The sequence below is a fragment of the Callorhinus ursinus genome, unplaced genomic scaffold (assembly GCF_003265705.2).
Source record: "Callorhinus ursinus isolate GAN/ISIS: 27379988/994484 unplaced genomic scaffold, GSC_fseal_2.0 scaffold13, whole genome shotgun sequence".
NCBI lineage: Eukaryota > Metazoa > Chordata > Mammalia > Carnivora > Otariidae > Callorhinus > Callorhinus ursinus.
Genome location: NW_027397075.1, coordinates 19639830 through 19658219, shown reverse-complemented (window position 1 = coordinate 19658219; position 18390 = coordinate 19639830). Strand labels below are relative to the sequence as shown.

Below are 18390 nucleotides of genomic sequence, written 5' to 3'. Positions count from 1 at the left end.
CTCTTTCCCATTTAAGTCCTTGAACATTTTAACAATACTTATTTTAGTTTTTTTTACAATAGCAACAACAAAGGTGTTCTTTTTTTCCCCCCAGTATCTTTTTTAATGAACATATAATGTATTTTTTGTTTTAGGGACACAGGTCTGTGATTCATCAGTCTTACACAATTCACAGCACTCACCATAGCACATAACCCTCCCCAGTGTCTATCACCCAGCCACCCCATCCCTCCCATCCCCCACCACACCAGCAACCCTCAGTTTGTTTCCTGAGATTAAGAGTCTCTTATGGTTTGTCTCCCTCTCCGGTTTTATCTTGTTTCATTTTTCCCTCCCTTCCCCTATGATCCTCTGTCTTGTTTCTCAAATTTGTCATATCAGTGAGATCATATGATACTTGTCTTTCTCTAATTGACTTATTTTGCTCAGCATAATACCCTCTAGTTCCATCCACGTCGTTGCAAATGGCAAGATTTCATTTTTTTGATGGCTGCATAATATTCCATTGTATATATATACCACATCTTCTTTATCCATTCATCTCTCGATGGACCCTTAGGCTATTTCCATGGTTTGGCTATTGTGGCATTGCTGCTATAAACATTAGGATGCACATGCCCCTTCAAATCACTACATTTGTATCTTTGGGATAAATACCCAGTTAGGGCAGTTGCTGGGTTGTGGGATAGCTCCATTTTCAACTTTTTGAGGAACCTCCATACTGTTTTCCAGAGTGGCTGCACCAGCTTGCATTCCAACCAGCAGTGTAGGAGGGTTCCCCTTTCTCTGCATTCCCACCAACATCTGTCGTTTCCTAACGTGTTAATTTTAGCCATTCTGACTGGTGTGAGGTGGTATCTCATTGAGATTTTGATTTTGATTTCCCTGATGCCAAGTGACGTTGAGCACTTTTTCATGTGTCTCTTGGCCATTTGGATGTCTTCTTTGCAGAAATGTCCGTTCATGTCTTCTGCCCATTTCTTGATTGGATTATTTGTTCTTTGGGTGTTGAGTTTGATCAGTTCTGTATAGATTTTGGATACTAGCCCTTTATCTGATACGTCATTTGCAAATACCTTCTCCCATTCTGTCGGTTGTCTTTTGGTTTTGTTGACTGTTTCCTTTGCTGGGCAAAAGCTTTTTTTTTTAAATAAAGATTTTATTTATTTATTTGAGGGATAGAATGAGAGATAGAGAGCACGAGAGGGAAGAGGGTCAGAGGGAGAAGCAGACTCCCTGCTGAGCAGGGAACCCGACGCGGGACTTGATCCCAGGACTCAAGGATCATGACCTGGGCCGAAGGCAGTCGCCCAACCAACTGAGCCACCCAGGCGCCCCTGGGCAAAAGCTTTTTATCTTGAAGTCCCAACAGATCATTTTTGCCCTTGCTTCCCTTGGCTTTGGCGATGTTTCTAGGAAGAAGTTGCTTTGGCTGAGGTTGAAGAGGTTGTGGCCTGTGTTCTCCTTTAGGATTTTGATGGATTTCTGTCTCACATTGAGGTCTTTCATCCATTTTGAGTCTATTTTTGTGTGTGGTGTAAGGAAATGGTCCAGTTTCATTCTTCTGGATGTCGCTGTCCGATTTTCCCAACACCATTTGTTGAAGAGACTGTCTTTTTTCCATTGGACATTCTTTCCTACTTTGTCGAAGATTAGTTGACCACAGAGTTGAGGGTCCATTTCTGGACTCTCTATTCTGTTCCATTGATCTGTGTGTCTGCTTGTGTGCCAGTACCATACTCTTGATGATGACAGCTTTGTAATAGAGCTTGAAGTCTGGAATTGTGATGCCACCAGCTTTGCTTTTCTTTTTCAACATTCCTCTGGCTCTTCGGGGTCTTTTCTGGTTCCATACAAATTTTAGGCTTATTTGTTACATTTCTTTGAAAAAAGTGGATGGTATTTTGCTAGGGATTGCATTAAATGTGTAGATTGCTCTAGGTAGTATAGACATTTTCACAATATTTGTAATTCCAGTCCATGAGCATGGAATGTTTTTCCATTTCTTTGTGTCTTCCTCAATTTCTTTCATGAGTATTCAGCTACTGTGGCACTGTCAAGACAGTGCCATGGAGAACAACCATGTCCAGTAGAAATATCGTGTGAACTGTATATAGAATTTTGTTCCTTAGTCACCACATTAAAATGGCTTTTTGTTTTATTATTTTTTAAGATTTTATTTATTTACTTAAAACGTATTTATTTGAGAGAGAGAGGGAGCACAAGCAGGGGGAGCTGCAGAGGGAGAGGGAGAAGCAGACTCCCTGCCAAGCAGGGAGCCTGACACAGAGCTCAGTCCCAGGACCCCAAGATCATAACCTGAGCTGAAGGCAGATGCTCAACCGAGTGAGCCACCCAGGCGCCCCTAAAAAGGCGTTTTGAAAGGTGAAATTTATCATAGAGTTCACTTAACCCAGTAGATCAAAATATTATTTCAACATATAATCAATATTTAAAAGTATCAGTGAGCTATTTTACATTCTTTGTCTTCATAAGGCAGTCTTTGAAATATGGTATGTACTTTACAAATACAGTACATCTCAATTTGGACACATTTTTTAATTGGAAATGCTTGATCTATATTTAGACTTTCTAAAATTTACAGGTGAGAAAGCAGATTCACAGACCCAGTTTGTTCCAAACATACATAAGTTTTTCAATAACTGAATCAATACCTCTTTTTGTTTTTATTTATTTATTTTCATTTTTTAAATATTTTATTTCTTTATTAGAGAGAGAGAGAGCACACACACAAGCAGGGGGAACAGCAGGCAGAGGGAGAGGGGGAAGAAGGCTCCCCGCTGAGCAGGGAGCCCAGTGCAGGGCTTGATTCCAGGACCCTTAGATCCTTACCCAAGCCAAAGACAGAGGCTTAACTGACTGAGCCACCTAGGCGCCCCTTGATACGTGTTTTTAAATTTAAATTAATTAAAATAAATAAAAGTTAAATTAATTAAAATTAAATAAAAGTAAAAATTCAGTTCCTCAGTCTCACTGAGTGTATTTAAAGTACTCAGTAGCCATTAGTGACTACCACGTTGGAAAACATAGGGATAGAATATAGTTCACAGCTGAAGATGTCAGCCAAGGGACCCCGGGTCAAGCTCAATATTGTGGTTAAATTTTAAGGTGAGGAGAATGATATAAATTAGCAAAAATTATGATATTGAAATTATAGGGACAACATTTTAATGAGGTTGACGTCTGAGTTTCATATGATTGGCATCATTTTCAGAAAACAATTTGGAGAGGGGCGCCTGGGTGGCTCAGTCATTAAGTGTCTGCCTTCGGCTCTGGTCATGATCCCAGGGTCCTGGGATCGAGCCCCGCATTGGGCTCCCTGCTCTGGGGGAGGCCTAATTCTTCCTCTCCCACTCCCCCTACTTGTATTCCCTCTCTCGCTGTCTCTCTCTCTCTCTCTCTCTCTGTCAAATAAATAAATCTTTAAAAAAAAAGAAAAGAAAACAATTTGGAGATAATCACAATTTTGTCTGGTCCTTGAATGGTTGTCTTCAGGTTGAGATACTATTAATTCCCAGGAACCGCCGTATAACATATTGCTCATTAGCAGGGTATGTAATCAGCCTAGTGGATCTCGATTAGCATTCTTAAAAATATGAAATAGTACTGAATAGAATGGAGAATGCATCAGAATGTGTTTAGTTTCAAGAAACCTTTGTTTCAGTTATATATACATATTTTGTGTGTACAGGATCTCAGTGAAAAGTGAATTTCTTATTCTGGGTTGCAGAAGTTCTGAGAACCATTCCTCTGAGCCATACTTTTGATTGCTGATATACTGAATATTGCCTACAGGTACACATGTCTAAACAAAGCATTAATTACAGAAAATCTTGATTTAGCAATGAGATAGAAGTGTATTGAAATATGTGTAGCGAGTAAAATGGTAAAATGTGAAGTGAGATATGTAATCTCCATAATAAACACAAGGTATGGGGATGGTGACTTTCTTCCTCAATCCTGAGCAGACTAAGAGTAGCCAAATTTGAATTTGGGATTAATAGAATACCTTACTGGTTTGGTAACTGTCTTCCTTTAAATTTTGGTTCGACTTACGAAGCCATCAAATTTCAACTTGGGGTTACATTTTAATTCTTAAGAATCTCAGCTTCTTTCAAAAGTGAAAGTATGGGAGAGGCTGACTGGCTCAGTCAGTGGAGCCTGACGCTCTTGATCTCAGCGTGGTGAGTTCAAGTCCCATGTTAGGCTAGGGATTACCTTTTTTTTTTTTTAAGTGAAAGTATGTATTTAAGCCCAATTTGTATGGGTTATAGAAAAATGTCACTCAAAATCTCCTTAAAGGATTTTTTTTTTTTTTTTTTTTGAGCGGGAGGAGGGACAGAAGGAGAGGAAGAGAGAATCTTAAGCCGGCTTCATGCCCGGTGCAAGCCCAACAAATGAGACTGAGATCAAGACCTGAGCCGAAATCAAGGGTCCGATGCTTAACCGACTGAGCCACCCAGGCGCCCCTCCTTAAAGGATTTTAAGTAATACCTATTTAACCATCCCTGTAGATTAAGTTGTTTGAGTGACACCTAATGTTTAATCTCAGCAGATATCCATTAAGATGTTTCAAAAGATGAATTCAGATTATACCTGGATCGAGAATGTTTTTGACAAAACGTCGATTTCTTTTTGTTAGTCTGTTACTCTGTAAATTATTGGTTTATTTAAAGCTTCTTCCACAAAACTTTGTGGTTTTTCAAATTTTGTCTAAGCCTGACTTGGATATGTTTGCTTGAAATTCTCAGCTGTACAGAGTCAACTTGTCAAATAACTTTTGCACAGTGTACATATTTGGAAAGCTGTTTTCACACAGGAGGCTGGAAACTTGAGCAGCACTCACTACCATGCTTTTAAAAGGCAAAATATGCCCGAGTCAGTGCTATGCAGTCATTGTACCTCCTAAATACAAGACCCGGGGCTAGATATTGCGAAGAATAAAAATTCTCTGTGGCTGGGTTATGGGTATTCAAGTGGCTTACATCTAATAGGGCACATATGCAGAAATACACAGTGCAGAGCAGTATTTGGGAAGGACCGTGTGTGGTACAGAGTGCTAATGAGCAGTACATTATGCCTGGGTCTTTGGAATGGAGACCTCATGGAGGCACACTGGAATGGCTTTGGAGCCAGGCCTTGAATAATTGGTAGGTATCCTGTAAGAGTAATTTTAGGACATTCACACCTTGGAAAAACTTAGAGTAAGAGTTAGTGTCAGAAAGTGGAGGCACACTGGAATGGCTTTGGAGCCAGGCCTTGAATAATTGGTAGGCATCCTGTAAGAGTAATTTTAGGACATTCACACCTTGGAAAAACTTAGAGTAAGAGTTAGTGTCAGAAAGTACCTTTTGAGAATTAAATTATGCCATCATCACAAGACGGTAAGAGTCAAAATGTCTTGAGGCCCAAAAGAGTTCTCAACGGAAGAAGGTGGGCCATATAGGAAATGGTATTTGGTGTGGATCCAGCAATTCCCGGGAAAAGAGAGAAGTACTTCCAGGAATTTGAACTTCTTGGTTGTTAGACATGTGTCCTCTGCTGTAGGTGGAGTTTCTTCATTGAGGTGTACCACAGCTGGAGTGAAGTACTCTTTCAGTTACTTTCTCTGCACTGTCCACAGAGCATAATGATGAAGAGTATGGCCTCAGAATCATAGCTGGTCCATATTCATTTAGAAATGGAAGTAAGGGGGTGCCTGGGTGGCTCAGTCAGTGAAGTGTCTGCCTTTGGCTCGGGTCATGATCCCAGGGTCCTGGGATTGAGCCCCACATTGAGCTCCTTGCTCAGCAGGGAGTCTGCTTCTCTCTCTCCCTCTGCCTCTCCCTCTGCTTTGCTCTCTCTCAAATAAATAAATAAAGCCCTAAAATAAAATAAAAATAAAAGACATGGAAGTAAGTTTAGAAATTTACTAATTGAATGACTCTTGGTGAGATAGGAAACTTGTTTTCTTTGTGAGCATAATGGGACTAAAAATTACTTATCAGCCTAGGGTAATTATGAAAATTCAATAAGAGCTTTGGTCTGTAAAGTCTGACACGGCCTGGTACATGACACTCAACAAAGCTGCGAAATAGGATTTGTGATTTTATACTCACCAAGAAGCCTTAATCATTAATTTCTAGATATCTTAATCATCTGAAACAGGATGCACAAAACAATGCTTAATCATTCTAGTAATCAAATGAGATAGCCCCATCATAAATTAAATTTCAGCATTTTCAAATGATGCTGGTTAGCATTAGTTTATCATCAAGAACCTAACATTTCTAGGAAGTCTGGAAATGCTCAGTTTCTGAGATTGCAGTTTAGGCTCTGGACCCACTTAAATAAACCTATTAGTGTTTGATGCCAACTGGTGAGGTTTCTTAGGAAGTAGTGGTGGCTGACATTTACTGAACTTTCACTATAGGCCAAGCACTCTGCCGAGTGTGTTACCTGCCATGTTGTCTGAGCCTCACAAATGACTCTTCAAGGTGGGTACAGTAGTTCTCCACTTAAAATGAAAAAACTGAAGCTTGGAGATGCTAGGCAGCTTGCCCTAGGGTTGCACACAGTTTGTTAGATGGCAGCACCAGAATCCGAGCCTCGGTCAGCCGGGGTTCTCGGCCTCTCTGCTGTACTGCCCAGGATTCAAAGGAGAGGGGACCTGGTTTCAGATCCAGTTCCACTTCCTTCCAGGAAGATGAGCTTAAACAAGTTATGTTTGCCTCTCCAAGCCTGAGATTGTTCCTCTGAAGCACAGTGTGGGTAACTCCCATGTAGGGCTTGCTTGGAGGATTAGATATAAGATATGTGAAGTGCCCATCACAGTTCCTGATACGTGATGGAAACTCAACAAGAGATAAGTGTAATTGTTTGGGGCTCTCTGCTTCCTACTTCCTCCTTGGCATGTGACCTGTGTGTCCCTCAGGTACAGTAAAACCTTTGTGCTTTCAGATACATGTCAGAATATACTTTGATTAGGGTCATCTGGGTGGCTCAGTCATTAAGTGTCTGCCTTCGGCTCAGGTCACCATCTCAGGGTCCTGGGATTGAGCCCCATGTCGAGCCCCATGGGGGAGTCTACTTCTCCCTCTCCCTTTGCCCCTCCCCCTGCTCGTGCACTCTGTCTCTCTCAAATAAATAAAATCTTAAAAAAATACATAACTTGATTATTTAGAAGACAGCCGAGGCTGTTCCTAGTTTTAAGGACTGACATTTTCCCTGCATAGCCACCTGAATTTCTTTTCACTGCTGTGATCAAGTATACATACCATGTGCCATTTTAACTGGTTTTCACTCTAAGATGTGGTGGCATTAGTGACACCAATGCTCTGCGTACTCATTACCACTGCATTTCCAAACCTTTTCCATCACCCTGAGCTAAGCTCTGCAACCATTGCGCAGAACTCCCTTGTCTCTCCTGCCCTCTGCCCCTCTAGTCTGTTTTCTGTCTTCACGAATTTGCCTGTTGTAGAAATTTCACGCAAGTGGAGTCGTACAGGCTAACTTCACCTAGTATAATGCTGTCAAGGTTCATCCATATTTTCTTTTTCTTTGTTTTTTTTAAGATTTTATTTATTTATTTGACAGAGAGAGCAAGAGAGGGAACACAAGCAGGGGGAGTGGGAGAGGGAGAATCAGGCTTCCCGCAGAGAGGGAGCCTGATGGTGGGGCTCGATCCCAGGACTCCACACTTAACAACTGAGCCACCCAGGTGCCCCTCTTTTTCTTTTTTTTAGCAAGGTTTATTGAGCGATAGCAAAGTGATAGTACAAAGCTCCGGAGGAGGGAGGGGACCCAAGAGGGTTGCCCAAGGTCCATCCATATTTTTCCATGTATCAGAACTTCATTCCTTCCTATGGCTAGGTGATATTCCCTGGCATGAATATACTGCACCTTGTTTATCTACTCATCTGTCAGTGGACATTTGGGTAGTTTCTACATGCACTTTATTTACTTGGTTACTGATTTATTGAAATTTAGTTGACATAAAATGTTACATTATCTTCAGGTATACAACATAATGGTCTATAGTTCTGTATGTTATTGCTGGGCTCATCATGGTAAGTATAATTACCATCTGTCACCACAAGGTTATTACAGTATTATTCACTATATTCCCTATGCTGCACTTTTCATTCCTGTCACTTATTTATAACTGAAAGTTTGTACCTCTTAATCACCTGCACCATTTTTGCCCCTACCCCCAAGCCCTCCCTTCTGGCAACCAACAATTTGTTCTCTGTATTTATGATTCTGTTTTTTTGTTGTTGGTTGGTTGGTTGGTTGGTTGGTTGGTTTGGTTTGTAGACTCCACATGTAAGTCAAATCATATCTGGTCTTAATCGGACTCATCGTACTTAGCATATCCTCTAGGTCCATCCATGTTGTCACAGATGGCAAGATTTCATTCTTTTTTGTGGCCGAGTATTACTACATTGTGTATATACACCACATATTCTTTATCCATTCATTGATCAATGGATACTTAGGTTGCTTCCATACTTGGCTATTGTAAACAATGCTGTGATATTGGCAGTGTATATCTTTTCAAATTAGTGTTTTTGTTTTCTTTGGGTAAATACCTAGCAGTGGAATTGCTACATCATCTGGTATTTCTATTTTTAATGTCTTGAGGAACCTCCATACTGTTTTCCAGATTGGCTGCACCAGTTTGCATTCCTCCCAGCAGTGCACAAGGGTTCCCCTTTTCTCCACATTCTTGCCAACACTTGTTGTATCTTGTCTTTCTGATCCTAGCCATTCTGACTGGTGTGAAGTGATACCTCATTGTGGTTTTGATTTGCATTTCTCTCTTGATGAGTGATACTGAGCATTCTTTCATGTTTTGTTGGCCATCTGTGTGTTTTTTGTTTTTTGTTTGGTTTTGTTTTTGGCACAATGTCTATTCAGGTACTCTGCCCATTTTTAAATCAGATTATTTGGCTTTTTGGTCTTGAGTTGTGTAAGTTCTTTATATATTTTGGATACTAATCCCTCATTGGATATGGCGTTTGCATATATCCTCTCCTGTTCTGTAGGTTGCCATGTTATTTTGTTGGTTTCCTTCACTTGCAAAAGCTTTTTATTTTGATGTAGTCCCAACAGTTTATTTTGCTTTCGTTTCCCTCATCTGTGGAGATATATCTAGAAAGGTGATGCTAAGGCCAATGTCCAAGAGTTATATTGACTATGTTTTCTTCTAGGAGTTTTATGCCTTCAGGTCTCACATTTAGGTCTTTTTAATCCATTTAGAGTTTATTTTTGTGTATATTTGGTGTGAGGAAGTTGTACAGTTTCCTTCTTTAACATGTGACTGTTCAGTTTTCCCCATCGTTTATTGAAGAGATTGCCTTTTTCCCATTGTATATTCTTGCCTCCTTTGTCATAGATCAATTAACCATATCATTGTGGGTTTATTTCTGGGCTCCCTATTTTGTTCTCTTGATCTTTGTTTTACCCACATACATTTTATAAGTCATTCGAGCTTGGGTTCTTTCATGATAGTAATCTCAAAGACAGTTCATTAAAATAATAACTGTTTTTAAATTAAAAATTATACTCTATTTAGAATTTATTTTAGGGCTAAACCTAAGTTAATATAGATATGTGGTATAAGGAAAATGATACCGTCCAGATTTAGATATTTGTATGTTTGCCAACCAGTACTTGTATTCTGAATCAAATAAAATATTCCAGTTGCAAAATATGTTGAAAACATATGATAGAATCAGTGCAGGGCTAATGTCTTATTTTGTACTTCATTTTCATGTTTTAAAAGAATTGTACCTTATTTACATGTTTCTAAACACCAAATAAACATTTATATTAATTTAAAGAATTTAGAAAGTCAGTAAAATTTTTCTCAGATTTCTGGAATATCATATTTGATTCAAACCCAAAATAAGGATTGGCAAGCAAAAAATTTCAAAGTCTTGCTGGCATCATTTTCCTTAAAATGTAATATACTTTTTGATAATAAGGGGGGACAAAACATGTCTGGTAAAAAGCTTAGAATCTATTTTCTATATCCTTACAATGTTAGGAGGATCCTTGGATCAGATTTAGATTTTCTAAGTCTAAAGTAGTCTAGAGTTAATAATGGCCCTCTTTTTTTTTTTTTTAATTGTATAAAAGGAATTTGCTGACAATTCTAAGGTACTTTCCAGGGCATATTTTTAAGAAGTAAATGATGTAATGAGAATAGAGTATTACCATATACTACCTGAATTTTCTACATACCTTTTTGCCATTTATTTTTAAAATATCTGTAAATGTGTTTGCAAATGTTTCTGCTGTTCAGCCAAAGGACTTACACAGCTTTCATTTGGTAAGCGTCCAGCGATAACATGAGTGATTGATTTTAGCAGATAACCTCATTTAACCAGTAATTTCTTTCATTAAGGCCGTGGTCCCATGGTACACAGTAAAATAACTTAGAGAACTTAAAAAAACATATGAGTCCCAGGGCTCCATGCTGGACAAGCTTTCCAGGTAAGAAACACGCAGCCAGGGTTGAGAACCGTTGTATTCAAGCCAGAACCCGGTGAGGTTGGGTGGGGTTGTGAGTGGGGAAGAAGTAGAAGGAATGAACCTCTGTCATTTCTGTCCTTTCCCTACTTATAGTAAGACAACCCAGGAGAAGAGGAAATTCAGAGATGGCTGCGAATCCAGAGGTGAAGTAGCTTTTTTCTTTTTGCCTTTGTAGACATGGACGGACTTGATTGAAACTTAAAGCGTTCCACAAAAGATGCTCTGATGGATGACAGCGGAACTCCTACAGGTAATCTGAAGATAGAGTCACAAGATGGGTGTCATCCCGGTGACGGCGTGGGAAGCATAGTGACACACTTGCCTTCTGCCTCGGATGAAAATGAAAATCAGCTGGATGGGGATGGGCATGCGTGTCTGAGCAGTGGTGCCAGCGCCATGGGCCAACCTGATGTGCTTGCCCAGGACAGTCTCAACAATAACGAGAACTGCCCGTCCAGCAGTGAGGTGGCCGTGTGCGAGAGCTTGGAAAACACTTCTTGTGAAAGCCCCCAGGATGGGCTGGCCCTCATGGGAAAGGAGAAAAAAATACCTGGAAAAAGAAGCCCAAGAGCCAAAAGAGGCACAACTAAGAAGATACCACAAGGTATTTTTAAAAGTTATTTTTTATACTCTTCTTTACCTAAAAATAAACCATCTTCTCATCTCATACTCCGTACTGTGCTGCATCTTGCCTTACTTCTCTTGATGTACTCTGCAGCTCCTTCTCCAGCAGCACATGGAGATCCAGCTGTGTGGTGTGTGACGTGCCTGACACCTTTCCAGTATTTGCTCGCATGGATGTGCTGATTATTCCGCCACTTCTTTATGGCGATTCCCAGTAATTTGCTATAATAAATGTGCTGAAATTGAAGTTACTTGTACATGTTTTCACACACGATCTTTTAAATATATATAGTCTTACTTTATAAATGAGACCATTTTCTACCAGTATCAACCCTAAAAATTTCCTTCTGTTATCACTGTGGCTTTGATCTCTCATCTGTGAGTTTTTGTGCTGGTATAGTTTTTATTTTATGTTATTTTTTATTTGAGAAAGAGAGAGCAGGGCAGAGGAAGAGGGCAAGAGAGAATCTCAAGCTGACTGCACGCTTAGTGTGGAGCCCAATGCAGGGCTCGATCTCACGACTTTTTTTTTTTTTTTTTTTTTTTTGAGAGAGAGAGGTGCTGGTCCAGTTTTAAATTCTTTACAGAATCTTTCCAACTCAGTAAGTGGATAATATGTGTTAACATATATTGATATATATTTTATATCAATGTTGCATAAGACATCTAGCTTTCGTTGTCTGTATCACTTTGGTTACAAAGTAATTCAGAGTATTTCTTTCTTCTTTTTCTTTTCCTCCCCCCCGCCCCCTGGGGTATTTCTCATTTGATATATAGTTTGGCAGTTAAAGTTTGGAGCTATGGACTTTTTCTTCCTGAATCACACAGGGCACCCTTGGGAAAAGGCAGCCTCTGGTTATTTTCCATCAGGAACATGTGGGACTGGAGAGTTCTGGCATGTCCGAGGCTGGGACTCTGTAGTGTAACACCACCTTACCTAAGCCGGCAGTCTTTGCATGAGGCTCAAGAGAACTAAGGGGACTGTCTCCTTATCTTCTGCTTCTTTGGCTGCCTAGAAATATAGGCGATCTCTCCATATCCTGTTTTTTTATTTATTTTTTTAATTTGGAGTAAAAGATGAAACTTTCCAGTTCATACAGATTTATCCTTCTTTATTCAATAAAGTGATTTGATAAGTTTTTAATGTAGCTCATAATTAGGCTTTCCATTTAACTGATCCCTTCGTCTTTGCTTTTCCTTAGTTTGCTTAAAGAAAATTAAAATTTTGAAAAGAGGTATGAGAGCCTTTTCTTAAAAGATCTAAGATAAACAGGTGATGTATGTAGTGCTATTTGTATAAAAATTGATTTATCTAATGACTATAAATCAAGAGCAATATGTGCCTCTCTAATATGTTCTGATGTTTTTAGGAACTGAGACCTAGTTGCATATGAAATGGGTCAGTCATAGCTCCTTTTATTCCTTCTTTCCATGACCTTATTTCATTTTCCCTAGGTGTGATTATATTATTTAAAGTTATTCGGTATTTATTATCCAGTGAGCAGATATGTGTAGAATTACTGTCCCCTAATGTATTTGAAATACATAATTTATAAAACTCAGGGATAGTCTTTATATAGATTAGCTTTAAAATTATTTTATATATCTTAAATAAAACGAGTTTAAAAGTGCAAGAAAACTGAACTAGGAGTTGCAAAACCTACATTCAAATCTTACTTCTGGTTTTGGTCACTTGGTGAGACTTAACCATTCTGTACTTTAGTTTTCTCAACTGTATAATGATGATGTTCATCCAAATATATCTATAAAATTCCTTTCTGAGCTATGAATTCCTTAGATTCCTGAACAGAGATGGTATGGTCTAAACTTGATTAAAGTTTGGTGATTACCTCTATATCTATATAGTTTTTTTTTTTTTATGTAAGAGGTACATTTTTATTTGTACTTTGAGTTTTGTTGTTAAATTAAAAGAACATAAGTGTGGGTGGGCAGAAGAATTTTAAGCTGGGTGGAAGGATTCCCAGGAGGGCAGAATTCTTTCTAGACCTGGAAGGACCTGGAATGGAAAGCTTTTGGATGGCCCGGGAGCTCTTCTCACTGTTCCCTGAGAGTTCACTGAAGCCTGTCCTCTCTCAGTACACACCCCATCACTAGGTCCAAGTGATCACATCTTCCTGAGATCTCTCTGGTTAGTCTGTTTCTCTCCATCTCCAGTGCCACAGTTCAACATCGTCATCTTTAGCTGGAGTAAAGCTGCCTAAAGATGTCTCCGTCCTGTTGCTCCCAAATTCATTCCCTATGTCAGAACAATCAATGCAGAGAGTCCATGCATAGGTGTCCAGACATGGGCATGGTAGTTCTTCCATTACTGTGAAATTCTAAGATCCTAAGTAAATGAAGTTTCAAAATTTTATAGATGGGTACTTTTCTAATAACAGAATAGCCTTTCAAATGCGAAATGATAGATAAAACATGATATTCAATTCCAGACCAGAAATAAGTTTGTTTTTTTTTATAGATAGGTGCTCTCACAGCACTTTTTAAAAGAAATATATTAAGGTGAATTTATTTACTCTTATGCCTCTTTATATAGTTTAATTTGTAATAATTTTTTGTATATCCAAAAGCGAGTGCCAGAAAAAGAAGTAGAGCAATATTAGGAGACATGTCATTATTTACAAGTTTAACCTTGAACTCGGCCTCACAAAAGTCCAGTTGTCATTATATTATGAGACTTTGTTTCCTTTAGAGAGTTGAATCCCTGTAATGTGCTCAACTAAGCATGGTTTCAAGATGCATTACATCAAGTTTTTACTATAGTTGAGTCTAGCATAACTTTAAGTCAATATCCTAAAAAGGAATGAAAATTAGCTGATACATTTTTAAAAGCTTGGGGCACCTGGGTGTCTCAGTCAGTTAAGCATCTGACCCTTGATTTCAGCTCAGGTCATGATCTCAGGGTCTTGAGATGGAGCCCTGTGTCGGGCTCCCCACTGGGTGTGGAGCCTGCTGGCAATTTTCCCTCACTGTCTCCCTCAGCCCTTCTCCCCCACCCGAAATTTTTTAACAGCTTTATTGAGATATTCACATACCATACGCTTCACCTACTTAATGTGTACAATTCACTGATTTTTCGTATATTCCCAAAGCTGACAGCCATTACCACCGTCAGTTTTCATCATTCATCACACAAAGAAACCCATACCTATTAGCGAAACCACGTCCCATTTACCCCAGCCCTAGGCAACCGCTAATCTACTTTCTTTCTTTATAAATTTGTCTCCTCAGGACATTTCATTTAAATGGAATCGTACAATATATGGTCTTTTATGACCGCTCCTTCACTTAGTGTAATGTTTTTATTTTTTATTTTTTTATTTTTATTTTATTTTTTTAAAGGTTTTATTTATTTATTTGACAGAGAGAGAGACAGCGAGAGAGGGACCACAAGCAGGGGGAGTGGGAGAGGGAGAAGCAGGCCTCCCGCCGAGCAGGGAGCCCGACGCGGGGCTCGACTCCAGGGTCCTGGGACCATGACCCGAGCCGAAGGCAGACACCCAACGAGTGAGCCACCCAGGTGCCCCTAGTGTAATGTTTTTAAAATTCATCCACGTTGCACCCGCACATATCAATACTTTTTTCTTTTTATTGTCCATTAGTATTCCACTGCAATGAATATATCACATTTCATATCTGTTTGTCCACTGATGGGCATTTAGACTGTTTCTACTTTTTGGCTATGCTGAATAATGCGCCTATGAACATTAGCAAAAAAGTTTTCATGTGGACATATATTTTCCCTTTTTTGGTTATGTATGCCTAGGAGTAGAATTGCTGCATCATAAATAGACACTTTGTTTAACTTCTTGAGGACCTGCTAAACTATCTTCCAAAGTGGCTACACCAGCAATGTATGGGGGTATAATTTTTCCACACCTTCGCAAACACTTGTTAATATCTGATCCTTTGATTTTTGCTATAGTCTTTTTCATTCACATGGAACTTACATGCCATAAAATTCACCTTCATGAAGTGTACAACCTCTTGGTTCTAATATATTCACATAGTTATACAACCATCACTAGTATCTAATTCTAGAACATTTTATCCCCCTCTAAAGAAATCCAGTATCCATTAGCAGTCACTCCCCATTTCTCTGTCCGCTCCCCCACCCTAGCCCCTGGCAACCATTAACCCATAAATTTTGTGTGGTTGTAAAGAGCAAGTTCAGATTAAGTATTAGATGGTTGCCATAGAACATACTTTATTTACTCAGTCAACCCATATCTAAGCATTTAATAAAACAGTTCAGCAAATGGCAGGAAGCCAGAGATAGGCAGCACATGGGAAATTGAGAAAGGAAGAACTTCCAGATTGATTTGCCACTCATATTCAATGCCCTGACTTGTTCCTCTGGCAGCCTCCAGCTCAGCGGTGACAAAAAGGGCGTCAAAGCTAGAGGAAAACAAATCTTGGAAACGCATCTGTGGCTGGAGTCAGGCTTGTACGGTGCAAAGAGCAAAGACTTTGGTTCTGCCTGTTCCTACCCATGTGACCTTAGGAAAGTAACTCATTTCCCTGAGCTTGTTCCCGTAATCTGTAGGACAGCTGATCCTACCACTTCTGCAAGATTGTCCTTAGAATGAGTGATCTTGTATGTAAAGCACTTTATCAAGTACCCAGCTTCTAAATGGTACCTGTAGTCTTTGAGTGTGTCATGGGATGATTTCTGAGTGGTGTGACCAGGAGCAACATTCAATGAAATTAAGAAATTGGTTTAATTTGACTTTAAATCCATCTTACTTCTTTTGTCACTATCTTTCTTATCTCCTGAGATCTTTTTAATACTCTCTTTTCAGGCTTAGCCGTCCCTGCCTTGCTCTGCAGAGGTATATTCTGAAAAACCTATTTCCAGTGCCTCCCTAGCTTAATGTTAGGTATCATGTGCCTGCTGGCATTTATCAATACTTTAACTGACATCTGAAGTAATAACTGTGAATGCCATAAAACTAACTGATAATGCAAATGCCAGATTTGAAGTTTACCTGTCTGGCTTCCACCATAGTAGAACCTTTAGAGTTGGCCCCCAAACCTGAATGCCTAGTGGAGTCGGTTGAGTAATGTATGTGCTATAATTTTGACCAGGATTGAGATACTGGGATTGATGAGGACTTTGATATGACAGGACTATGCATACCTACCTAAGAGCGTTCGAATTAAAAAATGGAAAGGGGGGCGCCTGGATGGCTCAGTTGGTGAAATGTCTGCCTTCAGCTCAGGTCATGATCCCAGGGTCTTGGGATTAAGCGCTGCATCAGGCTCCCTGCTCAGTGGAGAGCCTGCTTCTCCCTCTCCCTCTGCCTGCCTCTCTGCCTACTTGTGCTCTGTCTCTATCTCTCAAATAAATAAATAAAATCTTAAAAGAAAAAAATGGAAAGGCCTGGCTAAACCCGTCTAAGAATGATAGATTCTGGTATTGATATTTTGGGGTTGTAGCCCATTCTGTTCATTAGGTAAATGAGCAATTTAACTCTCTTACAAACCATACAGTAAACTTTGAAGAGTCTGAAGTTCTGGTTTACCTTATCTCTGCTCCAGCCCTTTTAAAATAAAATTTCTCTGGAAAGTGACCTGCAGAAACAGTAGCTTCTCTTTTTATTCTTCCCTCAGTGAGGGATTGATCAAAGAAGACAGATCATATCTCCTCTGAAAGGTAGTTGTTTCCTAGGTAACAGTAGAATAAAAGAGTTCCAGATTTACATAGATTCAAGTAATTGTAGAATCAGAAGGGGACTTTAAGATTCTTAGCCAAAATTCCCTTTATTTTAAAAAAGTCCCATTATTAAAATTGTATTAGTTTTCTATTGCTGCCATAACAAATTACCACAACTTTGGTGGCTTAAAACTGACACAAATTTATTACTGTACAGTTCTGTAGGTCAGGAATCTGACACAGGTCTTGAGGTGTCAGCATTCTTTTCCCGAGGCTCCAGGGAAAATTCAGCTTCCTTGCCTTTCCAGCTTCTGGAGTCTGCATTTCTCAGCTTGTGGTCACCTTTCCTACATTTTCAAAGCCAGCAATTGCACGCCAGGTCCCTCCAGGTGTAAAGACCTTTGTGATTACAGTGGGCACACCCAGATAATTTAGGATAATCTGCCTTTTTTTTAAGGTCAACTAATTAACTAACAACCTTAATCCCATCTGCAGCCTAATTCCCCTTTGTGATGTAACGTAATGTATTTATGGGGATTAGAACATGGATATCTTTGGGGGCCATTAGTCTATCCACCACAAAAAAAATTTTTTTTAAAGATTTATTTTTATTTGAGAGAGAGAGAGTGCATGCGAGTGGGGGGAGGGCAGAGAGAGGCAGAGAAGCAGACTCCCCAGTGAGCAGGGAGTACAACATGGGGTTTGATCCCAGGATCCTGAGATCAGGACCTAAGCAGAAACCAAGAGTTGGAGGCTTAACCAACTGAGCCACCCAGGCACCCCCATCAGAAAAATATTTTAAGATAGACTAGATGAAGGATTTATATCACAGAAGAATTCTTCCTCTTATAAAATTTTTTTTTTACACTTTTGTATAACCATACAGGGTTACTTAGTCAACAGACATTAATTGAGCACTGTATGTATGCCAGGCACGATAATACTGTTGGTGAACCTGCCTTTGAGTTTTGTGATTGAGTGTGGGAGCCAAGTGACTAACAAGTTCAGTCTAGCAGGATGGGAGTCATGGCTGATACTAAGTAAGCACATGGCTGTGGAAATGCTGTTCTAGAAGGGCTATGGGAACCTTCCTGGAGGAGTTGATGAGATCGGACATCCAAGCTAAGACAGGGACAAATACATGCTAGCTAAGGAAAGGGGATGGGGAGAGAGGGCAAAGGAAGGACGGTAGAGGTAGCACACCACGGACTAAAGCCCAGAGGATTCTGAGAAGGGAACACCCCACATTTCAGCAACTGTTGATATTCAGTTTGGAGCAGAATAGAAGGGAAGAATGAATCTAGGGGAAATAGTAGAGAGTACAAGAGTAGAGAGATCAACACGGTCCAGGTTATAAAGCATTATTGTTTTGTAATAACCAGTTCGGGCCTTCCGGGCAAGTTTGAACAGGAGTGATGTGATGTGAGTTGCAGTTTTTAGAAAGATCGCTCAATCTACAGTGTGGAGAAGGGTTAGAATAGTGCAAGATTAGAGGCAGTGCAAGTGGTTAAGGGGCTTTTCTTTCTTTTTTTTTTTTAAAAGATGTTATTTAT

At 39.6% G+C, this 18390-nt stretch overlaps 1 protein-coding gene across 5 annotated transcripts in view; it reads left to right on the top strand.

Moving 5' to 3' along the window:
* CNST (consortin, connexin sorting protein) overlaps positions 1 to 18390 on the top strand; it is a 115366-nt gene that overhangs the window by 33565 nt on the left and 63411 nt on the right. For 3 of the 5 annotated variants that reach the window (XM_073899889.1, XM_025877601.2, XM_025877602.2), the window contains exon 2: positions 10715 to 11143. In XM_073899889.1, coding sequence (XP_073755990.1) covers positions 10765 to 11143 — 379 coding nt within the window. In that variant the 5' untranslated portion in view covers positions 10715 to 10764. Of the gene's footprint in view, positions 1 to 4384; positions 4509 to 10632; positions 11144 to 18390 lie in introns of those variants that run through there. The other 2 variants (XM_025877604.2, XM_073899888.1) reach the window with 2 other exon arrangements.